The 27,340-nt window shown below is 50.3% G+C and overlaps 1 protein-coding gene across 9 annotated transcripts in view; it reads right to left on the reverse strand.

Annotated features, from left to right (window-relative positions):
• LOC119953474 (mycbp associated protein) overlaps window positions 1–27,340 on the reverse strand; it is a 229,365-nt gene that overhangs the window by 187,057 nt on the left and 14,968 nt on the right. For all 9 annotated transcript variants that reach the window (XM_038777797.1, XM_038777791.1, XM_038777794.1 and 6 more), the window contains exon 3: window positions 13,561–13,711. In XM_038777797.1, coding sequence (XP_038633725.1) covers window positions 13,561–13,711 — 151 coding nt within the window. The remainder of the gene's footprint in view (window positions 1–13,560; window positions 13,712–27,340) is intronic.

Here is a 27,340-nt window from a genome sequence, read left to right on the forward strand (position 1 = left end):
ATGGATAGAGGATTGGTTAATTAATAGAAAGCAAAGAGTGGGGATTAATGGGTGGTGTTTTTCTGGTTGGCAATCAGTAGCTAGTGGTGTCCCTCAGGAATCAGTGTTGGGCCCACAATTGTTCACAATTTACATAGATGATTTGGAGTTGGGGACCAAAGGCAATGTGTTCAAGTTTGCAGACAACACTAAGATGAATGGTAAAGCAAAAAGTGTAGAGGATACCGGAAGTCTGCAGAGGGATTTGGATAGGTTAAGCAAATGGGCTAGGGTCTGGCAGATGGAATACAATGTTGACAAATGTGAGGTTTTGGTAGGAATAACAGCAAACGGGATTATTATTTAAATGATAAAATATTAAAACATGCTGCTGTGCAGAGAGACCTGGGTGTGCTAGCGCACGAGTCGCAAAAAGTTGGTTTACAGGTGCAACAGGTGATTGAGAAGGCAAATGGAATTTTGTACTTCATTGCTAGAGGGATGGAGTTTCAGACTAGGGAGGTTATGCTGCAATTGTATAAGGTGTTAGTGAGGCCACACCTGGAGTAGTGTGTTCAGTTTTGGTCTCCTTACCTGAGAAAGGATATACTGGCGCTGGAGGGTGTGCAGAGGAGATTCACTAGGTTAATCCCAGAGCTGAAGGGGTTGGATTACGAGGAGAGGTTGAGTAGACTGGGACTGTACTTGTTGGAATTTAGAAGGATGAGGGGGATCTTATAGAAACATATAAAATTATGAAGGGGATAGGATAGATACGGGCAGGTTGTTTCCACTGGCAGGTGAAAGCAGAACTAGGGGACATAGCCTCAAAATAAGGGGAAATAGATTTAGGACTGAGCTTAGGAGAAACTTCTTCACCCAAAGGGTTGTGAATCAATGGAATTCCTTGCCCAGTGAAGCAGTTAAGGCTCCTTCATTTAATGTTTTTAAGATAAAGATAGTTTTTTGAAGAATAAAGAGATTAAGGGTTATGGTGTTCTTATAACGTCTGCCTCTTTCTTCTCCTGGATTCCCAAGTTTTCCGACACACTGAAAATAGCTACCTCTGGACTCAGTGCCACACTTGTTTTTAAACACCATGGACAGGACATCTACCTTGGTGAGATTCGAACTTCGGCCCACAGCATTACCCTGCGTCTCTGGATTTGGCACTCGGGCAAGCAATGGCGAGTGGGGTACGGCAGGGATCAATGCTAGGACCCCAGCTATTCAGAATATATATTAATGATTCCGATGAGGGAACTACATTTGTTGGATAAGTCAGTACTCCACCATTTAATTCTATTGTTCTACTGTTCATTCTATTGTTCTACTAGTTCATCTATGGATGCTTCCTGCCTTCAAATAAAAAGGCTTGAATTTAAAAATGTTACTGGAATTTACTCGGACCTTATTTGCTGATGCACCATCAATGCTAAACCCGCTGTCCCTTCCTGTACACTCATTCTGTGCTTACTCACATTGCTGCAATGCTCAATTATCTCAACTTTTCTTTAACATTTTTCTCCTCTGACTCTCCTACAGAGTAGTTTAGTTTAGATTTCTAACCACGGTCTCAATTACACTGTTTTGTCAGCACCCTGGTTGCTGCCAGGTTTAGGTAGGGCTGAATCCAACAGCCTCATCTCAGAGTACTGGTGCCAGTGCCCCTTGAATTGAAACGCTTTGTTCCCACACTGCTTTTTGAACCATGCATTTAATTCTCTAATTTACTTCAACTCTATGCCAATGAGCACTTGGCTCAGGCAACAATCCGGAGATGATTATCTTGGAGGTTACTTTTTTATTTTTATAAATTTAGAGAACCCAATTTTTTTTTCCAATTAAGGGGCAATTTAGCGTGGCCAATCCGCCTACCCTGCAGAGTGAAAACAGCACGAGAGGAGAGACAGTCAGGACATTGAAAAGTGGGAGAGGAGCCGGTGATTTAAAAGCGCGGGAGAGGAGCCACCTCCTCTAACCTAAGGGGTTGAGTGAATATCAGGTAAGCTCTTTCTTTCCTTCTTTCTTATCTAGAGGGGATGGCAGGGATGGATGCAATGTTCCTCCTGCAGAATGTTTGAGGTGAGGGATACTGTCAGTGTCCCTGATGATTTCACCTGTGGGAAGTGCACCCATCTCTAGCCCCTCAAAAAACCACGCGAGGGAACTGGAGCTGGAGCTGGATGAACTTCGGATCATTCGGGAGGCAGAGGTGGTCATAGATAGAAGCTTCAGGGATATAGTTACTCCGAAGAATGAAGATAGATGGATGACAGTGAGAGGGGCTGGGAGGAAGCAGTCAGTATAGGAATCCCCGGTGGTCGTTCCCCTTAGTAACAAGTATACCGTTTTGGATACTGGTGGGGGGGGGGGCAACTTACCACGGGTAAGCCATGGGGTACATGTCTCTGGCACAGAGTCTGTCCCTGTTGCTCAGAAGGGAAGGGGGAGAGGAGTAGAGCATTAGTCATTGGGGACTCCAAAGTTAGGGGGACAGATAGGAGATTCTATGGGAACGAGAGAGACTCGCGGTTGGTGCGTTGCCTCCCAGGTGCGAGGGTCCTTGATATCTCAGATCGTGTTTTCAGGATCCTTAAGGGGGAGGGGGAGCAACCCCAAGTCGTGATCCACATAGGCACCAACGACATAGGTAGGAAAAGGGATGGGGATGTAAGGCACGTATTCAGCGAGCTAGGGTGGAATCTTAGAGCTAGAACAAACAGAGTTATTATGTCTGGGTTGTTATCCATGCCACGTGCTAGCAGGACGAGGAATAAGGAGAGAGAACAATTGAACACATGGCTACAGGGATGTTGCAGGTGGGAGGGATTCAGATACCTGGATAATTGGGGCTTATTCTGGGGTAGGTGGGACCTCTACAAACAGGATGGTCTACACCTGAACCAGAGGGGTACAAATATCCTGGGGGGGAAATTTTCTCATACTCTTTGGGAGGGTTTAAACTAATTCAGCAGGGGGATGGGAACCTGAATTGTAGCTCCAGTGTATAGGAGATTGAGAGTAGTGAGGTCATACACGGCAGGCAGGAAGGTGGTTTGAAGTGTGTGTACTTCAATGCCAGGAACATCCGGAATAAGGTGGGTGAACTTGCAGCATGGGTTGGTACCTGGGACTTCGATGTTGTGGGAAGCTGGTAAAAGAGGTGGAGATGTGACATTGTTAGTCAAGGACAGTATTACAATGGCAGAAAGGACGTTTGATGAGGACTCATCTACTGAGGTAGTATGGGCTGAGGTTAGAAACAGGAAAGGAGAGGTCACCCTGTTGGGAGTTTTCTATAGGCCTCTGAAAAGTTCCAGAGATGTAGAGGAAAGGATTGCAAAGATGATTCTGGATAGGCGCGAAAGTAACAGGGTAGTTGTTATGGGGGACTTTAACTTTCCAAATATTGACTGGAAACGCAATAGTTCGAGTACTTTAGATGGGTCAGTTTTTGTCCAATGTGTGCAGGAGGGTTCCCTGACACAGTATGTAGATAGGCCAACAAGAGGCGAGGCCTTATTGGATTTGGTACTGGGTAATGAACCAGGCCAGGTGGTAGATTTGGAGGTAGGTGAGCACTTTGGTGATAGTGACCACAATTCGGTTAAGTTTACTTTAGCGATGGAAAGGGATAGGTATTTACCGCAGGGCAAGAGTTATAGCTGGGGGAAAGGCAATTATGATGCAATTAGACAAGACTTAGGATGCATAGGATGGGGAAGGAAACGGCAGGGGATGGGCACAATTGAAATGTGGAGCTTGTTCAAGGAACAGCTACTGCGTGTCCTTGATAAGTATGTACCTGTCAGGCAGGGAGGAAGTGGTCGAGCGAGGGAACCGTGGTTTACTAAAGTAGTTGAATCACTTGTCAAGAAGAAGAAGGAGGCTTATGTAAAGATGAGACGTAAAAGGTTAAGTTAGGGCGCTTGAGAGTTACAAGTGAGCCAGGAAGGACCTAAAGAGAGAGCTAAGAAGAGCCAGGAGGGGACATGAGAAGTCCTTGGCAGGTAGGATCAAGGAAAACACTAAAGTGTTGTCACTTTATAGGTATGTCAGGAATAAAAGAATGACGAGGGTAAGAGTAGGGCCAGTCAAGGACAGTAGTGGGAAGTTGTGCGTGGAGTCTGAGGAGATAGGAGAGGTGCTAAATAAATATTTTTCGTCAGTATTCACACAGTAAAAAGACAATGTTGTCGAGGAGAATACTGAGATACAGCAGTGGCGTGCAGAGGTCTGGTGATGCCCGGGGCAAATCTTGATTGTATGCCCCAAAGCCCCACGTAAATATTTCATTAAATATCACCAAAAAACCTATAGAAAACGTAGTTGCACCCGTTCTAGAGTTATTCACTGACCTCTTTATCTTTAGAACATAGAACAATACAGCGCAGTACAGGCCCTTCGGCCCTCGATGTTGCACCGACATGGAAAAAAACTAAAGGCCATCTAACCTACACTATGCCCTTATCATCCATATGCTTTCCAATAAACTTTTAAATGCCCTCAATGTTGGCGAGTTCACTACTGCTGCAGGTAGGGCATTCCACGGCCTCACCACTCTTTGCGCAAAAAACCCACCTCTGACCTCTGTCCTATATCTATTACCCCTCAATTTAAGGCTATGTCCCCTCGTGCTAGCCACCTCCATCCGCGGGAGAAGGCTCTCGCTGTCCACCCTATCTAACCCTCTGATCATTTTGTATGCCTCTATTAAGTCACCTCTTAACCTTCTTCTCTCTAACGAAAACAACCTCAAGTCCATCAGCCTTTCCTCATAAGATTTTCCCTCCATACCAGGCAACATCCTGGTAAATCTCCTCTGCACCCGTTCCAAAGCTTCCACGTCCTTCCTATAATGAGGCGACCAGAACTGTGCGCAATACTCCAAATGCGGCCGTACTAGAGTTTTGTACAACTGCAACATGACCTCATGGCTCCGGAACTCAATCCCTCTACCAATAAAGGCCAACACACCATAGGCCTTCTTCACAACCCTATCAACCTGGGTGGCAACTTTCAGGGATCTATGTACATGGACACCGAGATCCCTCTGCTCATCCACACTACCAAGAATTTTGCCATTAGCCAAATATTCCGCATTCCTGTTATTCTTTCCAAAGTGAATCACCTCACACTTCTCCACATTAAATTCCATTTGCCACCTCTCAGCCCAGCTCTGCAGCTTATCTATGTCCCTCTGTAACCTGCAACATCCTTCCGCACTGTCTACAACTCCACCGACTTTAGTGTCGTCTGCAAATTTACTCACCCATCCTTCTGCGCCCTCCTCTAGGTCATTTTTATAAATGACAAACAGCAACGGCCCCAGAACAGATCCTTGTGGTACGCCACTCGTAACTGAACTCCATTCTGAACATTTCCCATCAACTACCACTCTCTGTCTTCTTTCAACTAGCCAATTTCTGATCCACATCTCTAAATCACCCTCAATCCCCAGCCTCCGTATTTTCTGCAATAGCCGACCGTGGGGAACCTTATCAAACGCTTTACTGAAATCCATATACACCACATCAACTGCTCTACCCTCGTCTACCTGTTCAGTCACCTTCTCAAAGAACTCGATAAGGTTTGTGAGGCATGACCTACCCTTCACAAAACCATGCTGACTATCCCTAATCATATTATTCCTATCTAGATGATTATAAATTGTATCTTTTATAATCCTCTCCAAGACTTTACCCACCACAGACGTTAGGCCCACCGGCCTATAGTTACCGGGGTTATCTCTACTCCCCTTCTTGAACAAAGGGACCACATTTGCTATCCTCCAGTCCTCTGGCACTATTCCTGTAGCCAATGATGACCTAAAAATCAAAGCCAAAGGCTCAGCAATCTCTTCCCTGGCTTCCCAGAGAATCCTAAGATAAATCCCATCAGGCCCCGGGGACTTATCTATTTTCACCTTGTCCAGAATTGCCAACACTTCTTCCCTACGCACCTCAATGCCATCTATTCTAATAGCCTGGGTCTCAGCATTCTCCTCCACAATATTATCTTTTTCCTGAGTGAATACTGACGAAAAGTATTCATTTAGTATCTCGCTTATCTCCTCAGCCTCCACACACAACTTCCCACCACTGTCCTTGACTGGCCCTACTCTTACCCTAGTCATTCTTTTATTCCTGACATACCTATAGAAAGCTTTTGGGTTTTCCTTGATCCTACCTGCCAAAGACTTCTCATGTCCCCTCCTTGCTCATCTTAGCTCTCTCTTTAGATCCTTCCTCGCTTCCTTGTAACTATCAAGCGCCCCAACTGAAACTTCACGCCTCATCTTCACATAGGCCTCCTTCTTCCTCTTAACAAGAGATTCCACTTATTTGGTAAACCACGGTTCCCTCGCTCGACCCCTTCCTCCCTGCCTGACTGGTACATACTTATCAAGAACATGCAATAGCTTTTCCTTGAACAAGCTCCACATATCCAGTGTGCCCAACCCTTGCAGCCTTCTTCTCCAACCTACACATCCTAAGTCATGTCTAATGGCATCATAATTGCCCTTCCCCCAGCTATAACTCTTGCACTGCGGGGTATACTTATCCCTTTCCATCACTAATGTAAAGGTCACCGAATTGTGGTCACTGTTTCCAAAGTGCTCACCTACCTCCAGATCTAACACCTGGCCTGGTTCATTACCCAAAACCAAATCCAATGTGGCCTCGCCTCTTGTTGGCCTGTCAGCATATTGTGTCAGGAAACCCTCCTGCACACATTGTACAAAGAACGACCCATCTAATGTACTCGAACTATATCTTTTCCAGTCAATATTTGGAAAGTTAAAGTCTCCCATAACAACTACCCTGTTACTTTCGCTCTTTTCCAGAATCATCTTCACCATCCTTTCCTCTACATCCCTAGAACTATTAGGTGGCCTATAGAAAACTCCCAACAGGGTGACCTCTCCTTTCCTGTTTCTAACCTCAGCCCATATTACCTCTGAAGAAGAGTCCCCATCTAGCATCCTTTCCGCCACTGTAATACTGTCCTTGACAAGCAGCGCCACACCTCCCCCTCTTTTGCCCCCTTCTCTGACCTTACTAAAACACCTAAACCCCGGAACCTGCAACAACCATTCCTGTCCCTGCTCTATCCATGTCTCTGAAATGGCCACAACATCGAAGTCCCAGGTACCAACCCATGCTGCCAGTTCCCCTACCTTATTTCGTATACTCCTGGCATTGAAGTAGACACACTTCAAACCACCTACCTGAACACTGGCACCCTCCTGCGAAGTCAAATCTGTGCTCCTGACCTCTATACTCTCAATCTCCCGTACCCCAAAACTACAATCCAGGTTCCCATGCCCCTGCTGAATTAGTTTAAACCCCCCCAAAGAGCACTAACAAATCTCCCCCCCAGGATATTGGTGCCCCTCAGGTTCAGATGTAGACCAGCCTGTCTATAGAGGTCCCACCTTCCCCAGAAAGAGCCCCAGTTATCCAGAAATCTGAATCCCTCCCGCCTGCACCATCCCTGTAGCCACGTGTTTAATTGCTCTCTCTCCCTATTCCTCATCTCACTATCACGTGGCACGGGCAACAACCCAGAGATAACAACTCTGTTTGTTCTTGCTCTGAGCTTCCATCCTAGCTCCCTAAAGGCCTGCCTGACATCCTTGTCCCCTTTCCTACCTATGTCGTTAGTGCCAATGTGGACTACGACTTGGGCTGCTCCCCCTCCCCCTTAAGGACCTGGAAAACACGATCCGAGACATCACGTACCCTTGCACCTGGGAGGCAACATACCAAACGTGAGTCTTTCTCGCTCCCACAAAATCTCCTATCTGTGCCCCTGACTATTGAGTCCCCAATTACTAATGTTCTACTCCTTTCCCCCCTTCTCTTCTGAGCAACAGGGACAGACTCCGTGCCAGAGGCCCGTACCCCATGGCTTACCCCTGGTAAGTCGTCCCCCCCACAAGTATCCAAAACGGTATACTTGTTACTCAGGGGAACGACTGCAGGGGGTCCCTGCACTGACTGCTTCTTCCCAGTCCCTCTTACAGTTACCCATCTATCTCCAGTCTTTGGTGTAACTACTTCCCTGAAGCTCCTATCTATGACCCCCTCTGCCTCCCGAATGATCCGAAGTTCATCCAGCTCAAGCTCCAGGTCCCTAACACGGTTTTTGAGGAGCTGGAGTAGGGTGCACTTCCCACAGATGAAATCAGCAGGGACACTGACAGCGTCCCTCACCTCAAACATTCTGCAGGAGGAGCATTGTACTGCCTTCCCTGACATCACCTCTAGATTTAAAAAAAAAACAAGAAGAAGAAAAAGAAACAAAGAGCTTACCTGATATTCCCTCAAACCCTGCTCCCGGTGAAAGGTAAGCAAATTTAAAGGCACTCACTCACCTTCACGACAGGCCCCAAGCTGCCTCTAGGTCATCTCTAAGGTATAGGACGGCTGCCTGAGGTTAAATTGCGCTGTAAGAGTTAGTCAATTTCCCCTTAGCGCTGGGATTCTAGGGATATTGTTCTCTTCTTCAGTCATTTTGCTTTGCAGCAATGGGTGAGATGTTATGTCTCGAAAGTTGTGCCTCCCTCCTCTGCAACCCCCATGGAGAAGGATAAGAGCAGCAACGTCATGGAAATACTGTTATGACCCTTGTGGAAACAAACTACAAACAACCCAACTAAGACCAATATACAAGACTTCACTTTTATATTAGCAATCACACCAAAATCAACGTAAATTAAACATGAATTAACAGGAAAATTGCAATAATATGACCGATAAATTACACATAGCAGATACAAAGACATATCTCACACATTTCGGTCAGCTCATTCAGCACGTATCGCTTTCATTTCAGCCACAATATCCTTCAAAACGTTGAACTTCTTCAAATCAAATTCCATCTTCATTTCTCTAAAGCTTTAGCACCAAGTCTCATCAAACTACTTCACCCAATTTCCACAAATATAATTTTCACAGTCAACACATTTCCAGATCCCTTCTTCTTCACAAAACCCTGGTCATGTGGGGCATGTTTGTGCACTATGCCAGTGGATAAAGGGGCCCCAAATCCAGATATAAAAGCTCTGTTCAAGATCCGAGCTCCAGCAGCTTGCAGTCAAGTCTCTGAGAATCTCCCATTTATAGGACCCTGGGCTTTAAGTATAAAGGGTAAGAGGGCAAAAGTTAAGAGGCCATGATGAATCTTTATAAAATACTGGTTCTGTCCCAAATGGGTGCCCCTGGCCCAAATGTCAAATTCTGGGCACGACAGTTTAGTAAGTTGACAGCTACAGAGAGGGTGCAGAGAAGAGTTTTAAAATAGATCAAAATATAAAGATAAAGAATAAATAAAACTCACCCATGGTGGCATTGCCGTCGATTCTGGAGAATTCGCGCCCTTTCTGCTCCTTCTCCAGCCGCCGAGTCCAAAGCTCCACCCGACTGCGGTGCGCAGGCGCGCTCCACCCGACCGCGGTGCGCAGGTGCGCTCCACCCGACCGCGGTGCGCAGGCGCGCTCCACCCGACCGCGGTGCGCTCCACCCAACCGCGGTGCGCAGGTGCGCTCCACCCGACCGCGGTGCGCAGGTGCGCTCCACCCGACCGCGGTGCGCAGGCGCGCTCCACCCGACCGCGGTGCGCAGGCGCGCTCCGGCCGACCGCGGTGCGCAGGCACGCACCGTTCTCTTCACGCTGCTGCCCCCATCCAACGGCTGCCCGGGGCCAGCGCACCGTCGGCCCCCCCCTCTGCACGCCGCTGAGATACAGGCTTCTAGACTAGATGGGATTGAGGTTCATAAGGAGGAGGTATTAGCAATTCTGGAAAGTGTGAAAATAGATAAGTCTTCTGGGCTGGATGGGATTTATCCTTGGATTCTCTGGGAAGCTAGGGAGGAGACTGCAGAGCCTTTGACTTTGATCTTTATGTCATCATTGTCTACAGGAATAGTGCCAGAAGACTGGAGGATAACAAATGTTGTCCCCTTGTTCAAGAAGGAGAGTAGAGACAACCCCGGTAACTATAGACCAGTGAGCCATACTTCTGTTGTGGGCTAAGTCTTGGGAAGGATTATAAGAGATAGGATTTATAATCACCTAGAAAGGAATAATTTGATTAGGGATAATCAACACGGTTTTGTGAAGGATAGGTCGTGCCTCACAAACCTAATGGAGTTCTTTGAGAAGGTGACCAAACAGATGGACGAGGGTAAAACAGTTGATGTGGTATATATGGATTTCAGTAAAGCGTGTGATAAGGTTCCCCACAGTAGGCTATTGCAGAAAATACGGAGGCATGGGATTGAGGGTGATTTAGCGGTTTGGATCAGAAATTGGCTAGCTGTAAGAAGACAGAGGGTGCTGGTTGATGGGAAATGTTCAGTCTGGAGTTCAGTTCCTAGTGGTGTGCCACAAGGATCTGTTTTGGGGCCACTGCTGTTTGTTATTTTTATGAATGACCTGGAGGAGGGCGTAAAAGGATGGGTGAGTAAATTTGTGGATGACACTAAAGTCGGTGGAGTTGTGGACAGTGCGGAAGGATGTTGCAGGTTACAGATGGGCATAGATAAGCTGCAGAGCTGGGCTGAGAAGTGGCAAATGGAGTTTAATGTAGAAAACTGTGAGGTGATTCATTTTGGAAGGAATAACAGGAAGACAGAGAACTGGGTTAATGGTAAGATTCTTGGTAGTGTGGATGAGCAGAGGGATCTCGGTATTCATGTACATAGATCCCTGAAAGTTGCCACCCAGGTTGATAGGGCTGTTAAGAAGGCGTACGGTGTGTTAGCTTTTATTGGTAGAGGGATTGAGTTTCGGAGCCATGAGGTCATGTTGCAGCTGTACAAAACTCTGGTGCGGCCACATTTGGAGTATTGCGTGCAGTTCTGGTCACCGCATTATAGGAAGGATGTGGAAGCATTGGAAAGAGTGCAGAGGAGATTTACCAGGATGTTGCCTGGCATGGAGGGAAGATCTTATGAGGAAAAGCTGAGGGACTTGAGGCTGTTTTCGTTAGAGAGAAGAAGGTTAAGAGGTGACTTAATAGAGGCATACAAGATGATCAGAGGATTAGATAGGGTGGACAGTGAGAGCCTTTTTGCTCGGATGGTATGGGGACATAGCTTAAAATTGAGGGGAGATAGATAAAGGACAGATGTCAGAGGTAGGTTCTTTACTCAGTAAGGGCGTGGAATGCCCTGTCTGCAACAGTAGTGGACTCGCCAACATTAAGGGCATTTAAATGGTCATTGAATAAACATATGGATGATAATGGAATAGTGTAGATGGGATTTAGATTGGTTTCACAGGTCGGCGCAACATCAAGGGCCAAAGGGCCTGTATTGCGCTGTAATGTTCTATTGTTCTATCTTTTTTAGGTTTTGGGGAGACCCACACAGACATGGGGAGAATATGCTAACGCCAATCTTTAAGGTTCTGTGGTTTAATTTGGACCTTACAACTCCCCACACAAACAAAGATACACAAACCCACCCCGCACTCGCACAGGTATATACCCTGAACATACACACTGTGGACTCTGGAATAGTTCCTACAGATTGGAGGGTGGCACATGTAATCCCCCTATTTAAAAAAGGAGAAAGGGAGAAAACAGGACATATGGGCCAGTCATCTTAACTTTGGTAGTGGGGAAAAAGCTAGAGTCCATTATAAAAGATTTAATAGCAGAGCACTTGGAAAACAGTGGTAGAATGGGACAGAGTCAGCGTGGATTTACAAAGGGAAATTATGCTTGACAAATCTACCGAAATTCTTCGATGATGTAACTCTTAGAGTTGATGAGGGGAGCCAGTGGATGTGGTTTATTTGGACTTTCAGGAGGCTTTCTACAAAGTCCCACATGAGAGATTAGCATATAAAATTAAAGCGCATGGGATTGGGGGTAGTGTACTGAGAGGGATAGAAAACTGGTTGGCAGACGGAACAAAGAGTAGGAAATAGCAGGTCTTTTTCCAAATGGCAGGCAGTGACTCGTGGGGTACCACATGGATCAGTGCCAGGACCCCAGCTATTCGCAATATATATTCATGATTTAGATGAGGGAGCTAAATATGAGATGACACAACTCTGACTGGGAGGGTGAGCGGTGAGGATGATGCATAGATGCTTCACTGTGATTTAGACAAGTTGCATGAGTGGGCAAATACATGGCAGATGCAGTATAATGTGGACAAATGTGAGGTTATCCACTTTTGTAGCAAAAACAGGAAGGCAGATTATTATTTGAATGGCTATAGATTGAGAGGGGAACGTGCAATGAGACCTGGGTGTTGTTGCACACAGTCCTTGAAAGTAAGCATGCAGGATCAGCAGGCGGTAAAGAAGACAAATGGTATGTTGGCCTTCATAGTGAGAAAATTAGAGTACAGGAACAGGGATGTGTTGCTGCAATTATACAGGGCCTTGGTGAGACCACACCTGGAATACTGTGTGCAGTTTTGGCCTCCTTACCTGAGAAAGGATGTTTTTGCTACAGAGGAAGTGCAGCAAAGGTTTACCAGACTGATTCCTGGGATGGCGGGACTGACATACGAGGAAAGATTGAGTCAGTTAGGATTATATTCGCTGGAGTTTAGACGAATGAGGGGGGATTTCATAGAAACCTATAAAATTTTAACAGAACTAGATAGCGGAGATGCAGGAAGGATGTTCTCGATGGCAGGTGGGGGGGTCACAGCCTATGTATATGGGGTAAACTATTTAGGAATCATAGAATTTACAGTGCAGAAGGAGGCCATTCGGCCCATCGAGTCCGCACCGACTCTTGAAAAGAGCACCCTACCTAAGCCCACACCTCCACCTAGCCCCATAACCCAACCTACCCTTTTTGGATACTAAGGCAATTTATTATGGCCAATCCACTTAACCTGCACATCTTTAGACTGCGGGAGGAAACCGGAGCACCCGGAGGAAACCCACACAGACATGGGGCGAACGTGCAGACTCCGCACAGACAAGTGACACAAGTCGGGAATCGAACTTGGGACCCTGGAGCTGTGAAGCAACGGTGCTAACCACTGTGCTAACCATGCTGCCCCATGAGATGAGGAAAAAATTCTTCACGCGGTGAGTGGTGAGCCTGTGGAATTTGCTACCACAGAAAGCAGTTAAGGCCAAAACATTGTATGTTTTCAAGAAGGAGTTAGATATAGCTCTTGGGGCCATAGAAATAAAAGGATATAGGGGTGGAAACTGGAACAGGTTACTAAGTTGGATAATAAACTATGATCATATGAATGGTGGAGCAGGCACGAAAGGTCGAATGACCTACTCCTGCTCTTAATTTCTATGTTTCTACGTACCCCACACACTCAGATACATCCACTGCTTACATACATATACTCAGTCAGAGATATACACATACAAACACACTGCCGACATGCAGATGCCCAAACACATGCACAAAGATAAACCACAGACTCCCCACCCCACACAGATACATTGAACAGCACACAGATATGTCACCCCGAACAAACTAAATGAATTCACCATTACAATGTCTTTGAAAAAGTAGGGATTCTATAGAAAATGAGCTGGGAGGTCTTACTTTATGTAATTTAATGAACAATTACTAACCTGAATAGTCCACAGTTTTCAGTTCATCCAGAGGTGGAGCAGGTTTAGCTATAAGCCTCTTTATTATCACTTCTTTCTTTAGTTTTTGTTTTCGAATCACCAATCTACTGGTGATAGGAGTTACGTTTAAAGCCATCCGAGAACCATGAAGCTACCAGGGGCACAAAGGGAAAACAAATTTAATGAATTGATTGCTGCAGCAAAGAGGCGAGCCACATGCTGGCGCACTAGCTGCAGAAGCATGCTATGTCCAGGGATATATTGAAGATATAGACTGGGGCTGAGGATGTGGTCTCGGAGCCAGGGAAGATAAATGAGGCATTTAGGGAGTACTACCAGGGACTTTACGAGGCACACCCGGGAGGAGAGGGGGTCATGGGGCGGTTTCTGGACCAGCTGGAATTTCTCCAGGTGGAGGAAGCAAAGAGGCAGGAGTTGGAGGAGCCCCTGGGGCTGAGGGAGGTGCTGGATAGTATCAGGAGTACGAAGATGAAGTCGGGGAAGACCCCTCGGTCGGATGGGTACCCGGTGGAATTTTATAAGGAATTTGTGACGGACCTGGCGCCACATCTGTTGGGGGGGGGGGGGGGGGGTGTTGTTTCAATGAAGCATTGTAGAAGTTGCCGGAGCCAATGACGCAGGCAGTAATCACACTAATCCCAAAAAAAGGGAAGGATCCGGTGGAATGTGTGTCGTATAGACCCATTTTGAAAACGGATGTGAAAGTAATGGCTGACTTCCGGTGACGGCGGGCGGGAGGCAGCCGCACATTGCAGGGCTCCCGTTTAGGAACGCCATTTTCGGAGTTTAACGCCCGGTCCCGGGGCAACGAAGGCGGCAAAAGCAGGGAGAAGGCACAGTGAAGGGAAATGCCGAAAATAAGTTAAAAAAACAGCCGTGGAAAAAGCGGCTGAAAGTCTGTCGGGCAGTGGAAAGGCCAGCGCAGGGACGGCAAGAAAAGTGGAGGCTGGGGCACCAGGGGAGGCCGCATGGCCCACGGCTGAAGAAATGACTACGGTGATGGCTGTGGAATGCGAAAGGCAGTTCACAAAACACATGGAGGCGATGAGGGAGGAGATGGGGGCGGTATTGAAAGTGCTGGCGGAGGAGGCGATTGCCCCGGTGAGGGCGGCGGTATTGAGCGCACTGGCGGAGGTGCAGGAGCAAGGCGAGGCGCTGAAGGAAGTGGAAGAGACGTTGTCGCAGCACAGCGATCAACTTACCTCGATGGGGAGGAGACGCAGAAGGTGATAGAGATCAACAAGGGTCTGCGATCAAAATGGATGACTTGGAAAACAGATCCAGGCAACAGAATCTGAGTATTGTGGGTCTGCCCGAAGGAGTTGAAGGCCCGAGGCCGACTGAGTATTTTGCCACAATGTTGTCGAAGCTATTGGGGGAAGGGGATGATCCCTCCCGATATGAACTGGATCGGGCTCATCGGTCGTGGAGGCCTATACCAAAGGAGAGTGAACCGCCAACAGTAGTGACTCTGTTTTCGTAGGTACAGTGTGAAATAGAAGGTCCTGTGCTGGGCAAAGCAGAAGCGGGTGGTGCAATGGGCTGGAGCTGGTATACGCAATTATCAGGACTTTAAGGTGGAGCTGGCAAGGAGGCGGGCTGCCTTCAGCCGGGTGAAGAAGGCACTGTACATCAGTAAGATGCAGTGCGGCATAGTATACCCAGCCAAGTTGAGGGTGACCTACAAATCCAAGGACTTTTATTTTGGGACGGCAGAAGCAGCGGAGGAGTTTGCGAAGGCAGAAGGATTGTGGTTGAATTGAGAAATGGTCATGTACCGATGTAGCCTCATGTAACTGTATTTTTTCACTGCGTGCTGGTGCATGTGCTAAATGAGCCAACGTTGTATATACTCGGACAAGGGAAGAGATGGGACTTTCACTTGCAATGATGGTTCTTTGGGGCTTGGGTGTGTATGCGGGGTTTGTGTGCTAAAGGGGATTTCTTGGTTTTCCTGGGACTGGACAAGGGGGAAAGGGACCCGGGCGGGGGCCTCCACTCTGGCCGGTTTAAGCCGGCCAGTGGACGGGAGTGAGGTGGGGGGAGGGGCTGCGGCCATCGGAGTCTGGCAGAACAGGTTCCGATTAGTCTAGCCGGGGTTGAAAGTTGGGGGGGGGGGGGGGGGGGGAGACAGAGGTTGGGGGGAGGAGCTTTATAAGAAGAAGTCGAGGGGAGGAGTTGGGGGGGTGTTATAATTCATGGGCGTCATTTACGGTCCTCTTTCAGGGATTGGATGGCATTGAACGTTAGGGGGAGGGGGGGTGGACTCTATAGGTCAATGGTGGCCATAGGCGATTCCTGATTCCTTTTTCTTTTTTTTTCCTTTGCTTTTCCCACCATGGGAGGGTTTGTTTTACTTGATGCTTATATTATCAGGTGAGCCGTTGTGGGAGGATGGGATCGTTGTTGTCGATAAAGGGATTGACTTTGTGTTTGTTACCGTTTACTGCTTGTTGGTGGGGTGTAAATTCTGAAGAAAATGGAGAATAAAAATATTTTACAAAAAAAAAGTATTGGCTAAGTTGTTGGCGGGGAGGATGGAGGATTGTGTCCCGGGGGGTGGTTGCAGAAGATCAGACAGGCTTCGTGAAGGTCAGGCAGCTCGCGAGTAATATAAGACGGCTGTTGAATGTGGTGATGAATCCGTCGGGGGCTCTGGTACCAGAGGTGGAGGTGCCCATATACGCGGAGAAGTGGGAAGAGGGATTTCACAGTGCGAAGTTGTTGAGTCTACTGTAAAATCCGCAAGGCTCTACCGTGCCTAATCGGAGAATGAGGGGCTGTTCCTCGGCGTTGTGCTGAGCTACATGGGAACATTGCAGCAGGCCAAGATCGGACATGTGAACATGAGAGCAGGACAGTGAGTTGAAATAGCAAGCAACAGGAGAGTCTGCCACCAGCTTGTGGATGGAGCGAAGGTGTTTTGCAAAGCGGTCATCCAGTCGGTATGCAGTCTCTCCAATGCAGAATACATGGCATTGGGATCAGCAAATGCAACAGGCCAGATTGAAGGATGTCTTATAGTAATGTGCACTCAAAAGGGCAGACACAAACGACACTGTAACTGACTTAGAGGAAATGCCAGAGACTTAACTGAACCAGCTTTGGGAAAGAAAAAACGGTCTTCCTGATGGATAAACAGGAAAAGCCACTGTGAAGGGGCTGTTTAGCACAGGGCTAAATCGCTGGCTTTGAAAGCAGACCAAGGCAGGCCAGCAGCACGGTTCGATTCCCATAACAGCCTCCCCGAACAGGCGCCGGAATGTGGCGACTAGGGGCTTTTCACAGTAACTTCATTTGAAGCCTACTCGTGACAATAAGCGACTTTCATTTCATTTTCATTTGATCGGGTGGAGTGGCGGTACTTGTTCGAAATTTTGGGCCGAGATTTGTGTCATGGGTGTGGTTGCTGTATGTGGCACCAAGGGTGATGGTGAGGACGAATGATATGAGCTCACGAAGATTTGACTTACAGAGAGGTACGAGGCAGGGGTACCCACTGCTGCCGTTGCTGTTTGCACTGACCATAGAGCCATTGGCTCTCAGGGGGTCAGTGGAATGGCGGGGGATTATGAGGGGACAGAGAGAACATCGGGTGTCGCTCTATGCCGATGACCTCTTGCTGCCTGTTTCGGATCCTTTGGAGAGTATGGGAAGAATTATGGGCCGACTGGGGAGGTTTGGAGGGTTACTGGGATGCAAACTGAATATAGGGAAAAGCGAGGTATTCCCGGTGAATTAGCTGGGACAGCAGGCTAATTTAGGGGGTGGATGCCATAGCTAATTTAGGTATTTGTGGATTCAGGTAGCTAGGGAATGGACGGGGCTCCATAAGTGGAACTTAACGAAGCTGGTGGGAGGCCAGGCAGGATCTTAGGAGATAGGATACACTGCACTTAATGTTGGCGGGGAGGGTCCAAGTGGTGAAAATGCATATTCTGCCGAGGTTCTTGTTTATCTTTTAGGCTCTCCCGATCTTTATACCAAAGGCCTTTTTTCGGAAAGTGAAAATGATCATCTCGGACTTTGTCTGGGCGAGTAAGGTGCCCAGGGTGGGGAGGACCCTGCTACAGAGGCAGAGGCAGCCGCGGGGGGGGGGGGGGGGGGGGGGTTGGCATTGCCAAACTTGCTTCATTATTATTGGGTGGCGAATGTGGACAAGGTGCGATGGTGGTGGGAAGGAGAAGGGATAGATTGGGTTAGGATGGAGGAGGAATCTTGTAAGGAGTCTAGTTTGAGATATATGGTGACAGCAGCATTGCAAATGGCTCCGAGTAGGTATTCAGGGAGCCCAGTGGTGCAGTTCATGGTGAAGATATGGAATCAGCTGAGGAAGCATTTTAGGGTGGAAGGGATGTCGGTGCTAACGCCGCTGCGCGAGAATCATGGGTTTGAGCTGGGGGGGGGGGGGGGGGGGGGGGGGTGGATGGATAGTGTATACAGGAGGTGGAGGGAAGTGAGGGTTTTATATTTGGGGGAAGGGTGCGTCAGTGTGGAGGAGCTAAGGGAGAAGGTAGAGCTGCCGAGAGGGAGTGAGTTCAGTTATCTGCAGGTTAGGGACTTTACGTGAAAGGTCTGGAGGGGGTTCCCTAGGTTGCCGGGATACACCCTGCTGGAGCGAATGCTGCTTCCAGATGTGGAAGGGGAGGGAAGAATTGGGGATATATACAAGTGGCTGGGGGAGCAGGGAGGTGAGCGGGTGGTGAAGATTAAGGAGAAATGTGAAGCAGAGTTGGGAGGGGAGATCAATTGGGGAGTATCGAGTGAGGCACTGTGCAGGGTAAACGGGACCTCTTCTTGTGCAAGGATGAGCCTGATACAGTTTAAGGTGGTGCACAGAGTGCATATGACTCGGGCGAGAATGAGTGAGTTCTTGCAAGGGGTAGCAGATGAGTGTGTAAGAGGTGTGGGCGGGGGCCAACGAATCACGCTGGAGTTGCGAAAAATTGGGAAGATTCTGGGCAGGAGTGTTCGCGGTCTTAGCCAGGATAGTGGAGGAGGGAGTGGATCCAGACCCTTTGGTGGCGATATTTGGGGTTTCAGAGAAGCCGGAGCTCATGGAGAGGAGGAAGGCCGGTGTCGTGGCCTTTGCCTCTCTGATTGCACGGTGGCGAATTTTGCTGCAGTGGCAGTCGGCATCACCACCGGGGGTAGCGGCATGGCTGGGTGACCTGTACGACTTGCTGCTGTTAGAGAAGATAAAGTATGAGTTAAGGGGCTCAGCAGAGGGGTTTGAGAAAATGCGGGGATGTTTGTGACCATGTTTGAGGAGTAGTTCGTTGCAGGGGGAGAGGGGTGAAACAAATCTGTACAGACTGTATAGTTGATTGTTGGGAAGCATGTTTTCCGGGGTGTTTATTCACTGTAATCTGCTTTGATACATATTTGTCATAAAATACATTTTTTTTTAAAAAAATTGATTGCTGCAGCTAGCCAACTAGATGGAGTTTATCTTTTATGATCTGGCAATTCAGTCTTTTACTAACTTCCATTTAACATGTATGGATTTTTTCCACTACTCTGTCTTACACCTTCTTCAGTTTTGTACCATAAGAGCCTAATAAGAGCTAACCCAAGTAGAATTCTTCATTTATGAATCAGAATAGAGTTAGTAAGCAGTTTGACTCAATTCTGTCCTGATCATTACTAACGGGACACACTTTCACTTTTCAGCCAGGCTCTCTGGAGATGTGGGTGCTCCGAGGGATTTTGCCCCTCTCTTTTGCCTGCCCGAGGACAGCGTGGGAGATGGGGCAGGTCATGGAAGTGAATCCCCCGTGGGGGGATGAATTAAGATTAAGGGGCTGGTTTAGCTCACTGTGCTAAATCGCTGGCTTTTAAAGCACACCAAGGCAGGCCAGCAGCACGGTTCAATTCCCGTACCAGCCTCCCCGAACAGGCCCCGGAATGTGGCGACTAGGGGCTTTTCACAGTAACTTCATTGACGCCTACTCGCGACAATAAGCGATTTTCATTTTTTTCATTTCAAGATGGGGAAATGGTTTGGCAGCGGAGAATGGCATGAAGGTGGTGCCACTGTAAGAGAGGAATGGAATAGGACTGGGGGTGGGCACGGGAAGAAAGGAACGTAATGGGCGAGATTCTCCGCTCCCCTCGCCGGGTGGGAGAATCACAGGAGGGCCGGATGAATCACGCCACACCACCCTGGCACCCCCCCCCCCACGATTCTCCCACCCTCCCAAAAATGGTGTGTTGCGTTTCTCACGGCGACCGGCTATTCTCCAGCCCAGATGGACCGAGCAGCCTGCCGAACCCGACCGGTTTACGCCGGCGCCAACCACACCTGGTCGCTGCCGGCGTGAACAGCGCGTGACAGGTGAGTGTGGGGCCTATGGGGGGCGGAGGGAGGATCGAGCACCACGGTGTGCTCAGTAGATGTCTGGCCCGCGATCGGTGCCCACCGATCGTCAGGCCGGCGTCTGTAAACGACGCACTCTTTTCCCTCCGCCGCCCCGCAAGATCAAGCCACCATGTCTTGCGGGGGCAGCAGAGGGGAAGACGGCAACCGCGCACGCGCGGCTGATGTCACTTCGGCGCCACCGGCCGGGTCATTCCCGGCGCGCCGCTTCGATGCAAGCATCAAGGCCGGGCGTTCGGGATTCACGCACCGTCGCTCCTAGCCACCTGGGGGGGGGGGGGGGGGGGGGGGGGGGGAATAGGGTGCGAGGAGCAACCTCCGACACCGGAGTGAAACACTCCGGGTTTCACTCCGGCGTCGGCACTCAGTCTCCCGTTGGGAGAATCGCGCCCAATGGGTACGTAATGGTAGAGACGTGCAGACGTTTAACAAAGGTTATCCAATACAGCCAGTATATGGCAGGGGTTAGGTTACAAGGGTTGTTGCTGGGGGGGGGGGGGGGGGGGGGGGGGGGGGGGGAGAGGGGGAAGATGATTTGCTGGCGAGGGAGGGAACTGAACCAGGTAACAGGGAAGGGGTCGGGGTGGGAGCTGCCAAGAGGCGGACCAGGGTAGGCACGGCACATGGGCAGGGGTGGGCCCAAGAAGGGGATGGCTGATCGCCGTTGGGGGGGGGGGGGGGGGGGGGGGCAGGGTGCCCTCCAACCAGGCTGATCACCTGGAATGTTAGAGGATTAAACGGGCCGGTCAAAAGGACACGTGTGTTCGTGGACTTGCGTTCTCTGAAAGCGGATGTAATGTTGCTGCAGGAGACACATTTGAAAGTGGAGGATCAGAAGGGTTTGGTGCGAGGTGGGGAGGAGCACCGAGTGTCGCTGTATGTAGCAGACCCGGTGGGGGAATGCCGGAGGTGATGGAGATTCTTGCTGAGTTCGGGAGTTTCTCGGGCTATAAATTGAACCTGGGCAAGAGTAAGCTGTTTGTCGTACACACGGGAGGTCAGGAGGAGGGGATTGGTAGGCTCTCGCTAAAGAGGGAAGTGAGAAGTTTTAGGTACCTGGTGCTTCAGGTGGCTAGGAGCTGGGGGACTCTGCACAAGCTCAATTTTACTAGGTTGGTGGAGCAGATGGAGGAGGAATTTAAAAGGTGGGACATGCTGCCGTTGTCGTTGGCGGGTAGAGTACAGTCCGTTAAAATGACGGTGCTCCCGAGGTTTTTGTTTTTGTTTCAGTGCCTCCCCATTTTCGTTCCGAGGGCCTTCTTTAGGAGGGTGAACAGCAGCATTCTGGGATTTGTTTGGGCGCATGGGACTCCGAGGGTAAGGAGGGTCTTTATGGAGCAGGGCAGGGATAGAGGGGGGCTGGCGCTGCCCAACCACTCTGGGTACTATCGGGCGGCTAACGTCTCGATGATACGTAAGTGGGTAATGGATGGGGAGAGGGCAGCATGGAAACGGATGGAGATGGCGTCCTGTGGAGGCACGAGCCTGAAGGCACTGGTAACGGCGCCGCTGCTGCTCCCTCCAACGAGGTACACTACGAGCCTGGTGGTGGCGGCTACCCTCAAAATTTGGGGGCAGTGGAGGCAACACAGGGGGGAAGTGGGGGGCTCGGTGGAGGCCCCGCTGCGGGGGAACCATCGGTTTGTCCCAGGGAACATGGATGGCGGGTTCCTGGGGTGGCACAGGGCGGGCATTAGGAAGTTGGGAGACCTGTTTATTGACAGGAGGTTCGCGAGCCTTGGTGAACTGGAGAAGTTTGAGCTCCCCCCGGGGAATATGTTCAGATACCTTCAGGTCAAGGCGTTTGCTAGGCGACAGGTGGAGGGGTTCCCTTTGCTGCCCCCGCGGTGGGTAAGGGATAGGGTGCTCTCCGGGGTGTGGGTCGGGGATGGGAAGGTGTCTGACATCTACCAGGTAATGCAGGAGGTGGGGGAGGCGTCGGTAGAGGAGCTGAAGGTTAAGTGGGAGGTGGAGCTGGGGGAGCAGATTGAGGAGGGGACATGGGCGGACGCCCTGGAGAGGGTGAACTCCTCCTCTTCATGTGCAAGGCTTAGTCTCATCCAGTTCAAGGTGCTGCACCGGGCCCACATGTCCGGATCTAGGATGAGTAGGTTCTTTGGGGGCGAAGACAGGTGCGTCAGGTGTTCGGTGAGTCCAGCGAAATGCCCATATGTTCTGGGCATGCCTGGCACTGGAGTAGTTCTGGAAGGGGGTGGCGAGGATGGTGTCGAGGGTGGTGGGATCCAGGGTCAAGCCAGGCTGGGTTAGCTAGGTCTTCCATTCAGGGCTGGACACCAAGACCAGAGGGGTCGCGATCATGATTAACAAACGGGTTAAGTTTGAGGCGGACAGCACAGTTGCGGATGGGGGTGGTAGATTTCTCATGGTCCGGGGCAAGCTTGAGGGGGTGAGGGCGGTCCTAGTGAATGTTTACGCTCCAAATTGGGATGATGTAGATTACATCAAAAGGCTGTTGGGGAAAATCCCCAACTTTGATTCGCACAAATTGATTATGGGTGGGGACTTTAATACAGTCCTCGACCCCGACCTGGACTGGTCGTGCTCCAGAATGGGCAGGGTCCCGGCAATGGCAAGAGAACTGAGAGGGCTCATGGAACAAATGGGGGGGCGGGTGGACCCCTGGAGAATCCGCCGGCCGACGGGGAAGGAGTTTTCGTTCTATTCACATGTTCACAAGGTTTATTCTCATATTGACTTCTTTATTATGAGTAGGGACTTTTTGGAGGGGGTGAGGGATACAGAATACTCGTCGCTCACTATTTCGGGCCATGCTTCACATTGGGTCGACCTGCTGGTCTGCAAAGAAAGTTACCAGTGCCCACAATGGAGGTTAGAGGTGGGATTGTTGGCAGAGGAGAGGGTGTGTGAGAGAGTGGGGAAATGCATGCAGGACTACCTGCAGGTCAACGATACAGGGGAAGTCTCAGCAGCCGTACTCTGGGAGGCGCTGGTGAGAGGGGAACTGATCTCAATCCGAGCCCATAGGGACAGAATGGATAGGGCAGAGATGGACAGACTGGTGCAGGAGATGACACGGACGAATAGGGAAAATGCGGACTCTCCAAGGGCAGAGCTACTTAGGGAACGCCGGAGACTGCAGGCGGAGCTGGGAGCGCTATCCACTGGGAAGGCCGTAGAGCAACTCAGAAAGGCCAGGGGTGCGGTGTATGAGTATGGGGAGAAAGCCTGCAGATTGCTTGCACAGTAACTTAGGAAGAGGGAGGCGGCCAGGGAGATAGGGACGGTAGTGGATGGGGCAGGGAACCGGGTGGGAGATCCGGCAGGATTGAACAGGGTATTCAGGGACTTTTACAGTAAGCTGTATAGCTCGGAACCCCCCACGGGGCCGGAGGGGATGAGGCGCTTCTTAGATGGGCTGACCTTCCCAAAGGTGGGCAGGGGGATGGTAGAGGGGCTGGGGGCCCCGATTAGAGCTGAAGAAGTAATAGGGGGCCTGAAGGCCATGCAGTTGAGTAAAGCCCCGGGGCCGGATGGGTATCCAGTGGAGTTCTACAAAAAGTTTGCGGGTATACTGGGGCCGGCGCTGGTTAGGGTGTTTAACGAGGTGAGGGACAATGGGGTGCTACCCCCGACGATGTCGCAAGCCACCAACTCGCTGATATTAAAACGGGATAAGGATCCGGAGGTCTGTAGGTCCTATAGGCCAATCTCCCAGATTAATGTAGACGCTAAACTGCTGGCCAAGATCCTGGCGTCCAGAATCGAAGACTGTGTACCGGACGTGATTGTGGAGGACCAAACGGGGTTTGTTAAGGGCAGGCAGCTGGTAGCCAATCTAAGAAGGCTACTCAATGTGATTATGATGCCCCCGGGGGGCAGAGAGGTGGAGGGAGTGGTGGCAATGGATGCCGAAAAGGCTTTTGACCGGGTGGAGTGGGACTTTTTATGGGAGGTGCTAGGACGGTTTGGGTTTGGAGAGGGCTTTGTGGACTGGGTTAAACTGCTATATCAGGCCCCGGAGGCTAGTGTAAGGACGAACAGGACGACATCTGAGCATTTTAGACAACACCGTGGGACAAGACAGGGATGCCCCCTCTCTCCACTGCTGTTTGCATTGGCCATAGAACCGCTGGCAATTGCTCTGAGAGCAGCAAGGGGATGGAAGGGAATGGTCAGGGAGGGGGGGATAGAACACAAGGTCTCGCTCTACACGATTGACCTGCTTTTGTATGTGTCAGATCCAGCGGGAGGGATGGACGGGATTATGGAAATCCTAGGGGAGTTTGGCCGGTTTTCGGGTTACAAGTTGAACATGGCGAAAAGCGAGATGTTTGTGTTGCAGGCGAGGGGGTCAGGAGAACAGGCTGAGGGAGCTACCATTTAGGCTGGTTGGGGAAAGTTTTAGGTATCTCGGGATACAAGTGGCGCGCGACTGGGGTAAGATGCATAAGTTGAACTTGTCCAGGCTGGTGGAGCAAATGAGGAGCGAGTTTCGGAGGTGGGATGCACTCCCGCTGTCACTAGCGGGGAGAGTACAGGCGGTGAAGATGACGATCCCCCCGAGATTCCTGTTTATTTTTCAGTGTCTCCCTATTTTCATTCCACGGTCCTTCTTTAAAAGAATCAATAAAACCATCCTAGGATTTGTTTGGGCGGAGAAGTCCCCGCAGGTAAAGAGGGGGATGCTGGAACGGAACCGTAGCGAGGGGGGGGCTGGCGTTGCCGAACCTCAGCAACTACTACTGGGCGGCTAACATAGCCATGATAAGGAAATGGATGGTGGGTACGAGGTCGGTTTGGGAGCGGGTGGAGGCTGCTTCGTGCAAGGGCACCAGCTTGGCAGCCCTGGTCATGGCTCCCCTGCCGCTCCCGCTGGCCAGGTACTCCACCAGCCCTATAGTAGTGGCGGCTTTGCGGATTTGGGGCCAATGGAGGAAGCATGCGGGGGAAGTGGGAGCGCGGTCTGGTCCCCAATATGTGACAACCACCGATTTGTCCCGGGGAAGAAGGATGGCAGGTTTCGAGCGTGGCGGAGGGCGGGGGTGGGAAGGATGGGCGACTTGTTCCTGGAAGGGAGCTTCGCGAACATGATGGCGCTGGAGGAGAAGTTCGGGCTGGCGAGGGGGAATGACTTTCGGTACTTGCAGGTGCGGGATTACGTACGTAGACAGGTCCCGTCCTTTCCACGCCTTCCACCAAGGGGGATCCAGGATAGGGTCATTTCCAGGGTGAAGTAGGAGAGGGGAGAGTCTCGGATATTTATAAGGAGCTTATGGGGGCGGAGGACACAGGGACCGAGGAACTAAAACTTAAGTGGGAGGAGGAGCTTGGTGGGGAGTTGGAGGGAGGCCTATGGGCAGACGCTCTGAGGAGGGTAAATGCAACCGCAACATGTGCCCGGCTCGGCCTGATTCAGTTCAAGGTGGATAACCAGGCCCACATGACGGTGGCCCGGATGAGCAAATTCTTTGGGCTGGAGGACAAGTGTGCTAGATGTGGGGGAGGACCAGCGAACCATGTCCACATGCTCTGGGCGTGTCCAAAACTCAGGGGATACTGGCAGGGATTTGCGGACTTCATATCCCGGGTACTGAAAACAAGGGTGGCGATGAGTCCAGAGGTGGCGATTTTTGGGGTGTCGGAAGACCCGGGAGTACAGGAGGGGATAGAGGCCGGCGTTGTGGACTTTGCTTCCCTGATAGCCTGGCGACGAATACTGTTGGCCTGGAGGGACTCAAAGCCCCCAAGGACCGAAGTACGGCTGTCGGACATGGCATGGAGGGGGGGGGGGGGGGGGGGGGGGGTAGAATAGTGTAGAGATGGGGGGAAGAATAGGCGGGTCTACCTGCGAGAGTGGTACTGTTATTTGCACTATGTTTTTTGTAACTGGTATCTGCACGCTAATGTATATTTTGTTACTGTTTACAATGCCAAAAATACCTCAATAAAACTGTCTGTAAAAAAAAATAGAGGTTATCCAGACCTTGGGGTCTCGCTAACTGATACCATGGCAACCAACAGTGATTAAAACCAGAGTACAATTCTATGGATTCTATGAAAACCAGAGTGCAGAGCTGAAGGTGCACAGATATATCAGAGGATTCTGGATTGCAAGAGATTACAGAAGCAGGGAGAGGTAAAGCCATGGAAAGATTTGAAAACAAGATGAGAATTTCAAAACTGAGGCATTTCTGACTGGGGGACCAATGACCAATGTAGGTCAGCGGGTGCAGGTTGATGGCTGAACAGGTTTTGGCGCAAGTGGGACGTGGGCAGCAGAGTTTTGATAAAAGACAAGTTATGGAGGAAATACACCACCAAGGTTGCAAATATTGTGGTTTAGCCTCAAACCTTTTTCCAGGGAGAAAGATGGAGTCAGTGGCTACAGGGATAAAAGTTTGTGGGGAGGACCAAAAACAATGGTCTGAACTAAGTGCATGTGGTGGTTGGGGGGGGGGGGGGGGGGGGGGGGGGGGGGGGTCTCTGCTGCAATTCGGGAAGTATGTGCCATCCTTGCATATGAGAAACACAGCTGACTTTTAAAAAATTCTCCTGCCAGTCCATTGTCTCTCACAAACTCCATCGCTTCCTCCTGTGTCCTAAAATAGTATTCTCAACCACTGTAGGTCACCAGAGGTGAGCCGGATGCAGCATCCCAAACTTCACCCCCTTCTTAAAGAGGGCAGCCTTCACTTTGTTAAAGCCCGCTTGCCTCTTGGCCAGCTTCGCACCCCGGTCCTGGTATACTCAAAAGTTTGCTGCCCTACCAGGTACACCACCTCATCTGCCTAGCCCACCTCAGGATCTGCTCCTTGTTCAGAAACCAGTGCTACCGCACCACCATCGTCCTCGGCGACTCGTTGCCCTGCAGCTTCCTCATCAGTGCCCTGTGCACTCGGTCCACCTCCAGCGGCTGTTCAAAAACCATCTCTCCCAGTAACTTCTCCAACATCTTGACCACATACAAGCCTGTGTCCGCTCCCTCAATGCCCTCTGGCAATCCCACAATCCTCAGGTTCTGTCTCCGGGAGTGGTTCTCACCCCCATCTCGGCCGCCAATGAAGCATGCTGCTCCTCACGCTCCCCCACCATCTCCTCCACCTTCCGGATCGCTTGGCTTTGAGACTCCAACCTCATCTCCACACGGTCAATCCCCGCCTTAAGCGGATCCACCGTCCTCGTCAGGACTTCCGGAGACCCCTTCCTCTGCTGAGTGAACGTCTCGTTCAAGAAGTCCCCCAGCTGCTCCATAGACCACTGAGATGGTAGGGCCGGCCCCTTACCCTCTGTCATCTTCCCCTGTGTCGCAGGATAAGTTTCCTCGCTCCAACAGCTGCTTTCGCCTAAAACCACCTCTGGTCCACAAATCCATCCACCAGTGAAACAAACTCTTCCTCC

The sequence above is a fragment of the Scyliorhinus canicula genome, chromosome 18 (assembly GCF_902713615.1).
Source record: "Scyliorhinus canicula chromosome 18, sScyCan1.1, whole genome shotgun sequence".
NCBI classification, from domain to species: domain Eukaryota; kingdom Metazoa; phylum Chordata; class Chondrichthyes; order Carcharhiniformes; family Scyliorhinidae; genus Scyliorhinus; species Scyliorhinus canicula.